Source organism: Somniosus microcephalus, chromosome 2 (assembly GCF_052327205.1).
Source record: "Somniosus microcephalus isolate GS21.2 chromosome 2, FLI_Smic_1.0, whole genome shotgun sequence".
Taxonomy (NCBI): Eukaryota; Metazoa; Chordata; class Chondrichthyes; order Squaliformes; family Somniosidae; genus Somniosus; species Somniosus microcephalus.
Genome location: NC_140988.1, coordinates 208,312,463 through 208,329,842, shown reverse-complemented (window position 1 = coordinate 208,329,842; position 17,380 = coordinate 208,312,463). Strand labels below are relative to the sequence as shown.

Below are 17,380 nucleotides of genomic sequence, written 5' to 3'. Positions count from 1 at the left end.
ACTGAAGCAATACCTCCCTATTTTTATATTCTATCCCCCTAGCAATGAAAGCCAACATTCCATTGGCCTTCTTAATCACTTGCTGCACCTGCATACTAACCTTTTGAGTTTCATGCACCAGGACCCCCAGATCCCTTTGTACTTCAGTACTTTCCAGTTTCTTGCCATTAAGATAATAACTTGCTCTACGATTTTTCCTGCCAAAGTGCATAACCTCACACTTTCCAGTATTGTATTCCATCTGCCAAATCTCTGCCCACTTACTTAGCCTGTCTATGTCCCCTTGCAGGTTTTTTATGTCCTCCTCACTCAATACTTTCCCTCCCATCTTAGTATCATCTGCAAACTTTGATATGTTACACTCGGTCCCCTCCTCCAAATCATTAATATAGATTGTAAAGAGTTGGGGACCCAGCACTAACCCCTGCGGAACACCACTAGTTACTGATTGCCAGTCTGAGAATGAACCATTTATCCCAACTCTCTGCCTTCTGTTAGATAGTCAATCCTCTATCCATGCCAGAATATTACCCCCAATCCCGTGATTTTTTATCTTAAGCAATAATCTTTTGTGTGGCACCTTGTCAAATGCCTTTTGGAAGTCTAAATACACTACGTCCACTGGTTCCCCTTTATCCACCCTATATGTTACTTCCTCAAAGAACTCCAGCAAATTTGTCAAACATGACTTCCCCTTCATAAAACCATGCTGACTTTGTCCTATTAAATTATGATTATCCAAATGTCCTGTCACTGTCTTCTTAATAATGGACTCCAAAATTTTACCTACCACAGATGTTCGGCTAACCGGTCTATAGTTTCCAGCCTTCTGTCTACTGCCCTTTTTAAATAAGGGTGTTACATTAGCAGTTTTCCAGTCTGCCGGGACCTTTGCTGAGTCCAGGGAGTTTTGGAAAATTATTACTAATGCATCCACAATCCCTACCGCCACTTCCCTCAAGACCCTAGGATGTAAGCCATCAGGTCCAGGTGATTTATCCGCCTTGATTCCCATTATTTTACCGAGTACCACTTCCTTAGTGATTTTGATCATGTATAGCTCCTCCCCCCCTATAGCCCCCTGTTTGTCCAGTGTTGGGATATTCTTAGTGTCCTCTACTGTAAAGACTGATACAAAATATTCATTCAGTGTTTTTGCCATCTCCATATTTCCCACCAGTAATTTCCCGGTCTCATCCTCTAAGGGACCAACATTTACTTTAGCCACCCTTTTTCTTTTTATATAACTATAAAAACTCTTACTATCTGTTTTTATATTTTTTGCTAATTTACTTTCATAATCTATCTTCCCTTTCTTAATCAATCTTTTTGTTATTTTTTTGCTGTCTTTTAAAGTTTTCCCAATCCTCTATCCTCCCACTAGATTTGGCTACCTTATATGCCCACAAGTATTGTTCAGCTCACAGTTGGCCAATTGACCAACAATTTTCAATAGGGTGAAAGGAGGTTGAAAACTGCACTTATCTAAACCTATAGTAGTTTGTTTGTTGATGCCAATGCTGCATTTACATTACAGTCTTGAAGTCTCTCACAGCTGAGGAGATGGAGCTGGAATTTTGCTTGAGAAAGTTTAGGTGAGAGGCCACCAAGTTAATGGTTCATCCTTGTGTATCCCTACAACAGAGGGGCAAGTTTCCAACTTCATGCTTCCAACAGAAGCCATTTCCATTAATAGTTGGAAAACTGTGCACAACATGCGCCTGAATGTCTGATAGGCACTTCCAGCAGGTGAGCTTCCTAGCGACAGCAAAGTTGAAAAGTTGCTGCTTATAGGGTAATTGTTTTCAGTCCTGACCTGTGGTGAGTTACATGACTCGCTGTGAGTGTGGATCAGTAAATTACGGGCAGTGCACCAGCAAATCTTTGATCAGTGCCTCGCCGTGGACCAGGTGTCTCATTGTGGGTCAGGTGCCATGGACCAGGTGTCTCACTGTGGGTCAGGTGCCGTGGGCTAGGGACCTCACTATGGGTCAGGTGCCGTGGGCCAGGGACCTCACCATGGGTCAGGTGCCGTGGGCTAGGGACCTCACTGTGGCTCAGGTGCCGTGGGCTAGGGACCTCACCATGGGTCAGGTGCCGTGGACCACGTGTCTCACCGTGGGTCAGGTGCCATGGACCAGGTGTCTCACTGTGGGTCAGGTGCCGTGGACCAGGTGTCTCACTGTGGGTCAGGTGCCGTGGGCCAGGGACCTCACCGTGGGTCAGGTGCCGTGGGCTAGGGACCTCCCCATGGGTCAGGTGCCGTGGGCCAGGGACCTCACCATGGGTCAGGTGCCGTGGGCCAGGGACCTCACCGTGGCTCAGGTGCCATGGGCTAGGGACCTCACCATGGGTCAGGTGCCGTGGACCAGGTGTCTCACCGTGGGTCAGGTGCCATGGACCAGGTGTCTCACTGTGGGTCAGGTGCCGTGGGCCAGGGACCTCACTGTGGGTCAGGTGCCGTGGGCCAGGTGTCTCACTGTGGGTCAGGTGCCGTGGGCCAGGGACCTCTCCGTGGGTCAGGTGCCGTGGGCTAGGTATATCACCGTGGGTCAGGTGTTGTGGGCCAGATACCTCGCTGTGGGCTGGATGTCTTACCGTGGGCCAGGTACTTCAGCGTGGGTCAGACGCCGTGGGCCAGGTGCCTCACCATGAGCCAGGTACTACTACTACAACAACAGACACAACAACAACAACTTATATTTATATAGCATCTTTAACGTAGTAAAACATCCCAAGGTGCTTCACAGGAGCGTTATTAAACAAAATTTGACACTGAGCCACATAAGGAGAAATTAGGGCAGATGATCAAAAGCTTGGTCAAAGAGGTGGGTCTTAAGGAGCATCTTAAAGGAGGAAAGAGAGGTAGCGAGGTGGAGAGGTTTAGGGAGGGAATTCCAGAGCTTAGGGCCTAGGCAACAGAAGGCACGGCCACCAATGGTTGAGCGATTATAATCTGGGATGCTCAGGAGGCCAAAATTAGAGGAGTGCAGATACTTCTTGGGGTTGTGGGGCTGGAGGAGATTACAGAGATAGGGAGGGGTGAGGCCATGGAGGGATTTGAAAACAAGGATGAGAATTTTAAAATCGAGGCGCTGCTTAACTGGGAGCCAATGTAGGTCAGCGAGCACAGGGGAGATGGGTTAACAGGACTTGGTGCGAGGTAGGACATGGGCAGTAGAGTTTTGGATGACCTCAAGTTTACGTAGGGTAGAACGTGGGAGGCCGGCCAGGAGTGCATTGGAATAGTCAAGTCTAGAGGTAACAAAGGCATGGATGAGGGCTTCAGCACCAAATGAGCTGAGGCAAGAGTGGAGTCGGCCGATGTTACAGAGGTGGGAATAGGCGGTCTTTGTTATGCCACGGATGTGTGGTCGGAAGCTCATTTCAGGGCAAATATGACACCAAGGCTGCGAACAGTCTGGTTCAGCCTCAGGCAGATGCTAGGGAGAGGGATGGAGTGGGTGGCTAAGGAACAGAGTTTGTGGCGGGGACTGAAGACAATGGCAATCTAGAGACAGTGGAGGGGTCGAGAGAAGTGGTGGTGAGGTAGAGCTGGGTGTCAGCAGCATACATGTGGAAACTGACGCTGTGTTTTTGGATGATGTCGCCGAGGGGCAACATGTAGATGAGAAATAGGAGGGGGCCAAGGATAGATCCTTGGGGGACACCAGAGGTAACGATGTGGGAGCAGGAAGAGGAACCATTGCAAGTGATTATCTGGCTATGATTAGATAGGTAAGAATGGAACCAGGCGAGTGCAGTCCCACCCAGCTGGACGACGGCGGAGAGGCGTTGGAGGAGGATGGAGTGGTCAACTGTGTCAAAGGCTGCAGACAGGTCGAGAAGGACGAGGAGGGATAGCTTATCTTTGTCACAATCACAAAGGATGTCATTTGTGACTTTGATGAGAGCCATTTCGGTACTGTGGCAGGGCCGGAAACCCGATTGGAGGAATTCAAACATGGAATTCCGGAAAGGTGGGCACGGATTTAGGAGGCAACAACATGTTCATGGACTTTGGAGAGGAAAGGGAGGTTGGAGATGAGGCGGTAGTTTGCAAGGATGGAGGTGTCAAGGATTGGTTTTTTTTGAGGAGCGGGATGATGATGGCAGATTTTAAGGAGAGGGGCACAGTATCTGAGGAGAGAGAACCGTTAACAATGTCAGCTAACATGGGAGCCAGAAAAGGAAGTTGTGTGGTCAGCAGTTTAGTGGGAATAAGGTCGAGGGAGAAGGAAGTGAGCCTCATGGACAAGATGAGCTCGGAGAGGGCATGAGGGGAGATCGGCGAGAAACTGGAGCAAGATGTGAGTTCAGGTCTAGGGCAGGGGGAACCTTAGGGGAAAGTTGGCCCGGTGGGCTAGGGGAAGGAAGGGAAGTGGCAGAGGCAGCTGATTGGATGGCTCAATCTTAGAGACAAAGAAGTCTATGAGCTCCTCGCACTTGTTGTTGGAGGTGAGGGTGGAGGAGACTTGGGAGAGGGGTTTAAGAAGATGGTTTGCAGTAGAGAAAAGAAGGCAGGAGTTACCTTTGCATTCCAGGATAATCCTGGAATAGTGAGCAGATTTGGCAGATGAGAGCAGGACCTGATAGTGATTTATGTGGTCCAGCCAGATCTGGCAGTTAATGGCTAAACCAGATGTCCGCCATATCTGTTCAAGTCTGCATCCCTTGGACTTAAGGGAGCGGAGATGAGGGCCGTGCCGGGGGAACGGCCAGAGAGAGTAATGGTTTTAATAGGGACTAGGGCATCAAAGGTACTGGCGAGGGTGTGGTTGAGCAAATCAGTAGCTGCAGAGATGTCGTGGTGAATGGAGGGCCAAACATTAGACAATTGGGATTTTGTAAGTGTAGTTGTAAGTGAGTTGGGAGAGAGTTTTTTCCAGAGGCGGAAACAGAAGGAAGTAGGGTTGGGATGGTTGGGGTGGGGGGATGTGGGTGGCGAGCAATACAAGAAAGTGGTCACCGTGGGCCAGGTGCCATGAGCCAGGTACCTCACCGTGTGTCAGCTGCAGTGTGGGCCAGGTGCCATGAGCCAGGTCCCTCACCGTGTGTCAGGTACCTTGCTGTGGGTCAGGTGCCATGAGCTAGGTACCTCACCCTGTGTCAGGTACCTTGCTGTGGGCCAGGTGCCATGAGCCAGGTACTTCACCGTGTGTCAGGTACCTTGCTGTGGGCTAGGTGCCATGAGCCAGGTACCTCACCGTGTGTCAGGTACCTTGCCGTGGGCCAGGTGCCATGAGCTAGGTACCTCACCGTGTATCAGGTACGTTACTGTGGGCCAGGTGCCATGAGCCAGGTACCTCACTGTGTGTCAGGTACCTTGCTGTGGGCCAGGTGCCATGAGCCAGGTACCTCACCATGTGTCAGGTACCTCACTGTGTGTCAGCTGCAATTTGGGCCAGGTGCCATGAGCCAGGTACCTCACCATGTGTCAGGTACCTCACTGTGTGTCAGCTGCAGTGTGGGCCAGGTGTCATGAGCCAGGTCCCTCACCATGTGTCAGGTACCTTGCCATGAGCCAGGTACCTCACCATGTGTCAGGTACCTTGCTGTGGGCCAGGTGCCATGAGCCAGGTACCTCACCATGTGTCAGGTACCTCACTGTGTGTCAGCTGCAGTGTGGGCCAGGTGTCATGAGCCAGGTCCCTCACCGTGTGTCAGGTACCTTGCCATGGGCCAGGTGCCATGAGCCAGGTCCCTCACCGTGTGTCAGGTACCTTGCCGTGGGCCAGCTCTCAGAAAATCTAGTGTTGTATGTCAACAGAATTTTTGAATAGATATTTCCATTGCTGTACAGTTTAAACAATATACTACACTAAATCATGCATTGAGGACTTTGATAGTAAAAAAAAACTAAGTATTTTAAAAAAGACATTAAAAAATATTCACAAGGAACTGAAGCAGATGGAGAGAAATAAACCAATATACTGAAAACATTTGGAATCCTTTAGAATTTTACCACATTCTGGCAATTTTTCAGCATTTCAGACTTTGGTTTGAGGTAGTATGTTGGTGGGACGGAGTTTTCATCTCTACAGTACCACTCCTCCAAGATTCTTGTGTCCAACTGCGCTTCCACAGCAGCATCCAGAATCATTTCAAATTCAGAAGTCTCAACCTCTCCAGGTAAGCGAATGCCGCCATATTTTTCACCAAACAGCCCCTGTGAAACAACAAAGAGGACAGTATGTTATTGTTGTTGCAGCTAGACTACCAGAGCTGGACAAAAGTCAAGATTGATCTCATTACCCACTCTTTGCGATCATGGTGCATTTGCTATAATGCACGGTCAGCTCATTACAATAAATATTCCTCACTCTTGGTACACAGTGCACGACGCCAGGGAGTCGGGGGAAAATTACCTGGTGCCAGCAGTTACTAACAGCTGCTGGTCATCCTTAAAGTTGTCCCGTAAATGAGGGCAAAAATTAACTGAAGGCATATATATAGCGGGGTGAGGGTGGGGAGGACAGCATCAATCAGCTTTGGTGTTCCTGCAGAGGAGTGTGGCTCCTTTTGGAGTTAAGGGATACTCTTCAATAAAGAAAGCACCATGAATGGAGGTGACAGAGTGGGTGAATGTTGCCTCACTTGTGGCCTGAACATGGGAACAGGTTAAGAAAGACATTTGCTGGGTTACACAAGGTTGCCAAGGTAAATGGGCTAACATGTGCCTTCATTTTACAATGTAGACTTACAATGCATCTTAACTGCATTTCACTCTAAATTTGATGCAACCTCACCCTTTGCACTTTGCCAACAGTACATCTTTCTCGATACAGGCATACTCATGTTGTTCCAGGATACTGTGTAGTATTGTTACATCAATGTGCTGGCCCTGTGGCCCATTAAATGCAGCAAGCAACAAACACCAAATATGTTGAAAACACAAGGTATGTGAATGTTGCATGTTCCCACACTCTCAAAAGTGGATGGTGCCCTGGGCACTTGGGTGGCTCATAACTTCTCTCACATTCATCTTTCCAGCATATGTCCCTTTTATGTTTTTTTGCAGGAAAACGCTGCACATAACAAGAGAGAGTACATGCAGATGGGGGAATGGGAGAGAAGTCACGAAAGCTGCGACCTTTGACTTATAAGGGGAGGGCTGTGGAAATTCTGGCCAGGGAGGACATAGAATGGACGGGGGGTGGGGGGTCGCGTGGGGTGGGGATGAAGTTGCTGGCCTACCCCATGGTCACAGTTAAAATCCTTTGCTTTTGATTCCGTGTCTTCTTATTCACTCTTTCATGCATTCCCTCACACACAGGCAGGCATTGCAGCACTGCTGCCTAACACACATGCCTGGCCATGTGAAGCTATATTTCAAGGTGTGTCTTACTGCCAGGATTATAAAATATGTTGCTCTTCTACTCCTTTGGATGCCTGAGAAGGAGGTGACAGACTGAATGTCCTGTCTTAATCAAGCACCTCACAGCACCCTACAGTGAGAAGCACCATTACAGATATATCCACTCCAGTTAGTGTGTTGCAGGATGGAAGATTCGGGGGAGAATGGGTGAAGAAGAGCAAATGCAATTGAAATTGCAGGAGATGCAACCTGCTGGCCAGAGGGCCAACTCGAGAATGCCTTTGAGGGAAAAGTGGCAGCCAATTTGGGAACACCAAGATCCTTCAAACACCAATCAGATAAATGACCACATAATCATTTTTTTTTAATAAAGATGTTGGTTGAGCAATAAATGTTAGCCTGGACACTAGGAGGACTCCACTGCAATTAAAGACCATAAAAAACATTGACCTTACATCTAGAGGCATGAGCCCGGAAAGTCCGCTGTGTCCACTCTGCTGGCGGAAGTCCGGCAGAGCAGAACAAGCCCCCATCCACCCAGCCCAGAGCTGTTGGCCCCGTCCCACAATGGAGGGATGGGGTTATTTGGATAGTTGGAGTGGAATACTGGTGGCCTGCAAGGTCACTTGAGTGGTACCTGCCCCGATCCAACCTTGTAATGAAGAGCTCCTCAATACTGACCCATTGGAGCCAATGAGAAAGGAGTCAGTGACTCCGAAGGGAACCATCCTCCCTCTTCAGATTTAATGGGCTAACTAGCCAGTTTCAGTGTTGTAACATTTAATTCAATGCAAGGTCAGCATTCAAGGAGTTGTTTCTTTCTTTCTTTCAACAACTGCACAGGATCCACTCTTACGAATGCTTAGGATGAGTCAACACAAAACTAGTCATAGATTATGACAGAACACTTAGTGGCATGCACACTCGTGATAGAAACTTGGCATAGAAAGTTGTTCTGGTGCCTTATCTTTGGAGGTTGTTTTGAGGTCAGCCAAATTCTTCTAGACCTATATGCAGGTCTGCTTGGTTATGCATTGAATCTGCCGCCATGCTTGCTACATCAGTGCTGTTGGAGGAGGGTGCTGACCAGGTCAGCCCACCTATCCTTCGCTTCCTGGATTAGGAGTTCCAGCAGTGCATCAGCAAAACAAGCTATTCTCACTGAGCCACCTCCATTTCACAGCAAATAGCTGAATAAGCCATTTAACTGATGCTCAGCTGCCTAATTGATGCTTATTCTCCACTGCGCAGACAGGAGCTCGAATCAGCAATATCAGAAGTGACGGTAATACAGGTGGTTGCTATGAAAATCTGTCAACGCACTGAGTCCTACCTCCAACCACCATTTGCATTCAACAGGCAGGGAGGAAGAGGCCAGCGGTGGTCTTGGTGGGTGTAGGGGACGTAAATTCATGTCGCTGCCTCACTGTCAAATTTTGCTTCATTCTCCGCTGTTATTCCGCCACATTTCAGGCAGAATCATGGAGAGGAATCAAACCTGTCAATTATCTAGCATCACTTCTGAAAGGATGGCATCTCAACGGTTAAAGGAAGGTGAGCTCTGAGCAGATTGGTTATACTGAATTGCAAGATATTTTAATTAGCAATTTAAATATAGCTACACATTAAATATAATATATTCACGTAGGTTTAGATTTGCAGATGCGAGTCAAAATCATAATAATTCACCCCCCCAAAAAAATAATGTTGTTTTCTGATGTAAATGCATTTCACTGCCCAGATTTAAATGCAATCTCCATGATTAGACTCTGTTCTATTCAAGTTCTGATATATTGAGGTAGATTTTTGTCACTGCCTGGGCAGTAATCTGGTGGAGCAGATCGCCTGGCCATTATAGAACCCATCTGATTTTCATTCCAATTAAATTAATGGGATGAAAATTGGGCGGGTTCTATAACGGGTGGGTGATCCACTCCCTCATATCACTGCCCAGGCACTGAGGACAAAAATTTACCTCTATATGTTTAGCTATTGGCCCCCGTATCAATAAAAACTCTTTGTATGTCTGTCCACAACCAGCATGGTTGAGGTCTCCTGTCTAAATCTACTGTCAGAAAGGATTCACTTCAACACCACGGTTCTGAAATTCCTCCTGCGGACGGGGAAGGCACTGCTCTTCCAGCACTCCACCACCAGATGCCACTGCTGGTATTTTCTGGTGTAAGGGATGAATGTATAATATGTCCACCCAAATATGGACAGGCATATTGTAATGAGAGGCAAATGACAGGATAACATCATGCAATGTATTTCACATCATTTACAGCCTAACAACGCTGTTTGCAAGAAATGTTGATAAGATCCTGGTATCCAGCAAGGGTCACGGGCAGGGGGGTGGGGAATGGTTAAATTATTTAAAGTGAGCATTTCAAAGCTTTAAAAATAATCTTGACTCTTTAGTCGACTCTGTTGGCCACATTATGCTGCTGCAAGGAGCCAACAACAACTTGCATTTATAAAGCGCCTTTAATGTAGTAAAACATCACAAGCCACGACAACTTCCTTTCCTCCTACTTGAGGTGGGCATCCCATCAGCAACACAAGTGGCTCGCACACCAGCCCTCATTATGGTAATGACCTTGACCCGGAGGAATAGACCTGGGTCAGAGGCACTAGTAACAAGTAACCAGAAGTCACTTTCCTTCCACTTCCAGTGGCCAAGTGGGACCTAAGGAAAATCCAGCTATCTGAACTGACCAGTTAGCCCAATGCACATATGTATAATTATTTTATTGTACTATATATTCCTTTCCATGCTGAATTAATATAATTAATATAATTCAGCACCGGACAATGTGAGAATTAGTAAGCAGTTATCTGAATTGTGGATGTTTCATAAGCTGTTGAAGTATATGGCATCCTACTGTATATTGGGCAATGTATTCCCAGCTGAAACTCTATGAGCAGAAAAACTGATTTATGGTAACTCAATAATTCAAGTTCCATTATTAATATGTGGGATTATGGGAATTTTACTGCTGTTTTGCCGATCATATTCCATGATTCAGGCTGTTATATTCAGTCCCAGTGGTTTTGGTGACTGAATAATTCAAAATCTGTTTCTATTATATGAGGGATTATGAGATATTGTGGGATTCTTACCAGTGTTTTTGACATCATATTCTGCAAATCCCTCAATATTTATGTAAAACCACAAATCAGTGAATGGCCTTACCTGTGATTTTTTTTTAAATGGCATTGTACAAACATTCCACTGGATGGCAGTCTAACCAGACCTTTTACATTGAATCCTACCTAACCAATGCCAGTCTCCTGCTGGAATAAGAAAAACGTACACTGAAATGTACGGTAAAAAGGGCTGGTGAAATGCATGTATTAATGCACAGTGTAATGAGAATCTCCAGGAGCTGGGGACTATCATCCATCAAACTAGATGCACATGGCAGGGGTCAGTGTAGGTCAATTGTTCTGTCAGGTAAAATCCAAAATGACTATCTATGACCTTTGTCAGGGCATTCTGTTTGATGAAATTCCAGTTTAAAATATATAAACTGAAATCCTTGAAGTTGTTCAAATGTCTAACAAACCCCACGCAAGGCAAACTTAAACATTTTGCGCTGTGTGACAGTAGTGTTATCTTGGACAGGGAGAAATTCAGACCGTGACACCATATCCTTTTAGTCATGCATTAAATGAAACCTTGTGTAGAAGCTGAAATTTGGCTTGAAGGGACAGTCTAAATCCCAGCACCGAATTCAAAATCAAAGATATAATAATTATTATTATAATTACCCATTTGTTTTTAAAATATTTTTGTTTAACCTGTTGGGTGACTGTTCTTCTTCAGTGTTGTCAGTGCAGAGCTTCATGCTCCAGGAGCGCTGAAGGCGAACATTTATCCCGGTTATGTGCTAATAGCCTAATTCAGCAGACCAGGCGATGCAAAGTCTAATTAACACAGAGGAAGTGCTCATGGCAATGCTATTACTTTGTCAGGACTGAGGGAAGTGAGGTAGGGAGGTGAGCTTGAGTAATGTGTGATGGGAGTATTCAAGATTATTTCCCCTCCTTAAACAGACTAGCGAAACCTATGAGCAATGAGTACATATGCTAGTTAACATTGAGATTTGAACTTGTGGTCACCCAGTTGATAGTGAAATATGAGTGCTGCATTGTAGTTAATTGATCTCTGGACTGGTTTTGGTTAACAGGTGAATACTGTTAATGACAGTCAGTTTCCAGATAAACACTGCTACATAAACCTCTTCAGGGCTTTAATTTCTGAGATACTATTCTATTCAAAGCTGCACAGAACTGCTACCATTTTGGATTAAACTGCTGAAGCTGCGGAGTGAGAGTTAGCTAACGAAGGAAACTACTTCACAGCTGGTGGAGTGAAATCTGGACCAGGGACAGTGGAATGGAGTGTACATGGAACCTAGATCAGCAAAACAAAATCAGGGTTAAGTGTAGCGCAGGGGGGCGTTAAACAAATGTGAGTGAGACAAGTTTGGGACCAGGAGAAGGTGAGAAACAAGATCAGGATGGTGTTGGTGGTGGGGGGAGCGGGAAATGAAACTGATCAGCAGCAACAAAACAGGAGTGCAAAGTGACATCAAGGACAGTGAAAGCAAGATCAGCATGGCAGAAGTGAGATCAGTGTCAGGGAATAGTGATTAGAGCCAGCTAAGACCAGGGTCAGTGCAAATGAAATCAGGGCTGGCGAGCAGGAGTGGAATGTAAGATCAGGCCTGGAAGAAAATCAACAGCGCTGGAGTCAGGCTTCAAAGGTTAAATGTTCAGCTTTGAACAGCAGTGTGATGGAGTGAGTGGACAGGGGCAGGGACAGGGGCAGGGGCAGTGCCAGGGGTAGGGGCAGGGGCAGTGCCAGCGACAGTGCCAGGGACAGCGACAGTGCCAGGGACAGGGGCAGGGACAGCGAAAGTGCCAGGGACAGTGCCAGGGACAGGGGCAGGGGCAGGGGGAGTGCCAGGGACAGGGGCAGGGGCAGTGCCAGGGACAGGGGCTGGGGCAGTGCCAGGGACAGGGGCAGGGACAGGGGCAGGGGCAGGGGCAGTGCCAGGGACAGGGGCAGGGACAGTGCCAGGGACAGGGGCAGGGACAGTGCCAGGGACAGTGCCAGGGACATGGCCAGGGGCAGGGCAAGGGACAGGGGCAGGGGCAGGGACAGGGGCAGGGACAGGGGAGTGACAGGGACAGGGCCAGGGGCAGTGCCAGGGGCAGTGCCAGGGGCAGGGGCAGTGCCAGGGACAGGGGAGTGACAGGGACAGGGACAGGGACAGGGGCAGGGACAGGGACAGCAGTGCTAGGGGCAGGGGCAGTGCCAGGGACAGGGACAGGGACAGGGACAGGCCTGCTGCTGCAACTCAGGGCAGAGCAATGTGTGGGATTCTTTCTAGTGAGCAAGTGCCGGGTAATCCCACATTTGTAGAGCTGGGTGCTGGATTACTGTGTAGGCACTGCCTGGCGCATCTTACAAAATGTGTGCGATTGCATTAATACAAACTGTGGCACTGCAATCCAACCACAACCCTTGCATCTTTAAGCAGCTATGTTGCTGGGATGTTAGATTGAGCATATTTCCCTGTATTGCTGTTGATGAGCTGCTATTATAAATAACCCATGCATGTTACCCTGATGGTTGAGTTGGCAGGTTTGCTGCCCGGTGTGGTACTGAACCACACAAACCAGGAAGGCCCCAGGTCCAGCCCCTGGTCTGTGTTGGGTTAGCTGATCTCAGCTTGGCCTGCAAGTGTGGGTCAGCCCTGGGGAAGGGAGGGTAACTGCTCTGCCTGCTGCTGGCCACTGTCCATTAGCCAGAAGTGGTGTGTGTTGGCGCTGGCTGAGGACAGAAATGGACTTGGCTGTGCAAAGAAAGATAGATAGATTTTTGGACGCTAGAGGAATCAAGGGACATGGGGATAAGGCAGGAAAGGGGAGCTGAGGTCGAAGATTAGCTATGATTTATTGAATGGCAGAGCAGGCTCGAGGGGCCATTTGGCCTACTCCTGTTTCTAATTCTTATGTTCTTAAGCCCAGAGACACAGCTATTGTATAATAGCCTGGAGATAGAAGATTAAACACAATCACTGAAAATATTTTAAGCCATGAAATATACACAGAATTTCTAGGGCTATATGTAAATAGTTATATACCCACAACAAAACATGGACCAGCAGACGTTTTCAGGCATTCTTCTAAAAGCCTCATCCGAATCCTATGGAGCTCTGGGCTGTCCCATTCTTCCGGATCCTGTCCCCAGTAAACATCTATTACCTGTAATTTAAATGTACAAAGAGTAATTATTTTAGACTTTGAAAAATATATATAAGTGGTAGTACAATAGAGTACAACAGAAAACAATTGCAATGAGGAAAGATATATGGCAAAATGGAGCTTGGTGACTCTTAAATGCACAGGAAGACTAAGGGGGTAATTTTTCGGGAGGTCAGTGGGCGCGATCGTTGGCGGGTCGGGTGGGAAAATGTTTTTTTTTGACAGTGGGTGTCGGGTCTGTCAGCGCTGAACAGACCCGACACGCAGCGGTGGAGGAGGCAATTCAGGTCATTATGACCTTGTTAACAGCCCAATAAGAAGTATTTTGAGCTTACATTTACATTTTACGAGGTTGCCCACGGGGTCCACGCTGCTCGGGGATCACATCAGGTAAGCAGGTCAGGAGCTGTATAACCATGGAATCACCTCCATTACTTGACAGCGGCAAATGTGCTATAAAAGCTCTCATCTCACATCTGTTCACTTTCCAAGCTCAGAAGCTGTTGCTTACTGCATATGGAAGACAGATTGTGCTTTATGCAGGTTGGAAGTGGAGTAAACTCTCTATCCAGTGTCACCTCAGTGGAGCAACATCGCTCACCATTAACAGATCACTTCTGTCATCTCAGCCTCACCTGCCATCTATTACATCAGCATTGGTGCCCTTAAAACTATCTCACCTTGATCCTCAGAATCCCACCACGATCAGCCCCAACACCAGCGGCACCAGGCACACCAGCAGCACCAACAACAACACCAACTTTCTCCGCAATCAACTGGTGCTGCACAGGACAGAGGGCATTAGCACCCGACAAAATTGCTGCTCAGGACACCAGGGGTGGCCTCACCATAGCCAGATTTACTTCACTTGATGCTGTATACCCTGGCTGTCACATGATGCGCCATGTTGGCACCACACCACACCAGCACCATAAAGCATCCCTACAATGCCCAAGCCAGTTGTTTGACACTCATGACCATTGCAGGGGGTACCGTTATGTCTCACCATTCACTGCAACTCAGTAAGCCACTTCCAAAGGTTCACACAAATCTGTCCAAGAACGCAAAGTGTTGAAAATAAAGATTTCAATATTTGACAACACGGTAACAGAAACTTCACATGAACTTTGGCTAAAACACCAAAGTGCCTACCCTTGTGTGTTGTTAGTTGGTATGATTGCACTAGGATGAGGGTGAGTGTGAGGGGTGGCTAGTGAGATGGGGAAGTGATAATGTAGATAGAGAGGGATGGGTGGAGGTGCAAGGTAAGTTGGTGTGAGTAAGGATGTGCAGGAGTAGGGTAGGGAAGACAGAGTGATGGGGATGTGATGAGTGGCACAGCAGGATGAGGTTGAGTGTGGTTTTGCAGTAACATTTTGTGATCTACTGAGATCTTTGAAAGGTTTGCACCACTGCATCCTACTCCTCCTTACGACATCCCTGCGTGTCCTCCTGTGCAATGTGCAACCAGGCTGTGTTGATCTCCTGGGGAGGTTTCTTCCGCTCATTGGAAGGGAAAAGAACCTCTCTGCATGCTGTGACTCCCTCCATAAGCATATGGAGGGAGTCATGGGAGAGCCTGGGTGCAGCCATGCAGCTCTGTGCAGTGCTTGTCAGTGTTTGCAGCACCTCAATGCTGTAGAACACTGACAGCACAACTGTCAAAGTAAATTTGTGCATGGTCCCTTTAAGGAAACCGGCTGATGATGCGTCATCAAATGACGTCATCAGACCCGCTTCCTTTAATTGGCCAGGCAACGCGCTGGGCGGGCTTAACAAGCCCAATCAGGGGAAAATCATTTTGGACAGCGGGCTGGAGCCAGCGGCGGGGTGGGGACCCACCACCGATGTTGCCCACCATGGACCCGCCGAGGTTGGTAAAATCCAGCCAAAAAGAATCTGTACTGGCACGCCAATTGACAACCCCAAGTCTATGGCCTAATACATATTTCAACAATTCTGGTTCTGCAAATAACGGCTTGTGCTTCATTTCAACTTCTAAGTACAAAAGGACAGTGTCAGGTATCGACAGAGAGAGAGAGCAGGTGAAATAGTGTGTGAAAATTCATCAGTTCATTTTGTCAAAATATTTGGTATTGATGTGGTACATTAAGATTGCACATAGCTCTTAATTATCTTTACGTTTGACTGGAACTGTGACATAATTTCAACCTTTGATTACATTTGCACAAAAAATAATTTCCCTTGGCACGTAGAAAAAGTCACGGGGAGAGGGTTTCGGAGACTGTGTGGTGAGATGAACGAGGCTAATGGGCCAACTACAATAAATAATAGAACTGAACTCTTTTCTGTGGAGTTACATTCACGCAAAAAAATTTCCACCTTCCCTTCCTTAAATTGCTCTGTGCTACATGAAACATTCCTATCTACATTAACAATAATCACTACACTTCAAACATAATTCATTGTCTGAAGCCCTTTGAGCTGTTTCCACGTGATAAGATGATATATAAATGCATTTACTTCTCTATGGAAAATAATTTTCCCCATCATCATCTTTTCCCCCCACTGTTAAACAACAAATCGCCTCCCCACACCAGCTCAAAGTTCTAGGGACCATATGCATACTCAGTAGAAAAACATAGGCTCCGATTTTCTGGCTGCCGTCGGGCAGCTTTTTGTGCGGCCGGGGGCCGAAAATCGGCGAAAAGGCGGGTCGGGATGCCCCCCGTCTGATTCCCCGCCTCGTCCGACATTTGGACCGCCGTTTCCACGCGCCCCGCTTCAGTCCTGGCCGCCGCTGGTGGGACTGCTCGTCGGAGCACGAATCACCAATGATCACCTTGTTAAGGAAGATTTTCCGGGGCCGTTGCGACTTTGGGGCTTTCCCCACATGAAACCCGCCTGCGGGGAACCCCGCCGATGAGAGCTGGCGTGAAAACAGCTGGCTTGCTTGCTTGCAGCAGCAGGTCGCTGAGGGCTGAAGAGATTTAAATAGGCAGCATTTGCAGGCTGCAGGACCTTGTTGATCAAGGCTTGGGGGAACTTTTTGAAGCCTTAGGAGCAGCTGTCGAAAGTTGGAGCATCACACACTTCTCCAGTGTGAGCTCCTGGGAAGCCCCTCTTACCACCCTAACTCAGCGCCCCCTCAACGGAGGCATCTGCCAGAAGCATGGGAGGCCTTTGGTACCTTCCCTTCCTGGCATTAGAGGATCTCCAACAGCAGAGGCGGCAGCAGCAGAACCAGGAACAGCAGGATGAGCACCAGGAGCACCAGGCTGCTGCTCACTCACCTGAAGCTGCACAGGCCAGAAGGGGCCAGCGCTTGGAAGTGGCTTGAGAGCACCTTGCTGCGCTTTAGGGGGCCAGTGGGACCCCGTTTCTGCACTGGCAGTCCTACTCAGAAGGACTTCCATGAAGATCTGGTTTCTCTGTTCAACAGATGGCCAACGCTCCTCAAGAGATGTCATTCTCTTATGAGCACTCACCATGTTTTCCGTACCCTGGCGAGTTATCTCCTGCATGGAGGTTGCCAACCTTTCCATGGTGATGCATTCATGCGCCAATGACTCCACAAAGGCTCTGCTCATGGTCGCTATGGACTCCTCCATTCGCTCCACACTCGCAGCGACCCTGGAGACAAAACCTGCCAGAGACTCCTGCATCTGTGCATGGAGATCCATCACCTCTTCTCTTGCGGATGGACCCAGAGGCAGAGGGTCGAGATGCAGCGCAGCTGAGCTGAGCTGGCAGAGCCCTGCGCCCTCTGATGAGGACTCTCCACTGCTGTCCCTGTCTCCAGAATCTGCTGAGGCTCACTTG

General features: G+C 47.9%; 1 protein-coding gene across 4 annotated transcripts in view; it reads right to left on the bottom strand.

Moving 5' to 3' along the window:
* nwd2 (NACHT and WD repeat domain containing 2) overlaps window positions 1–17,380 on the bottom strand; it is a 230,675-nt gene that overhangs the window by 58,861 nt on the left and 154,434 nt on the right. For all 4 annotated transcript variants that reach the window (XM_085968441.1, XM_085968432.1, XM_085968448.1 and 1 more), the window contains exons 4-5: window positions 13,481–13,597; window positions 5,966–6,169 (exon numbers count right to left, since the gene is read on the bottom strand). In XM_085968441.1, coding sequence (XP_085824567.1) covers window positions 5,966–6,169; window positions 13,481–13,597 — 321 coding nt within the window. The remainder of the gene's footprint in view (window positions 1–5,965; window positions 6,170–13,480; window positions 13,598–17,380) is intronic.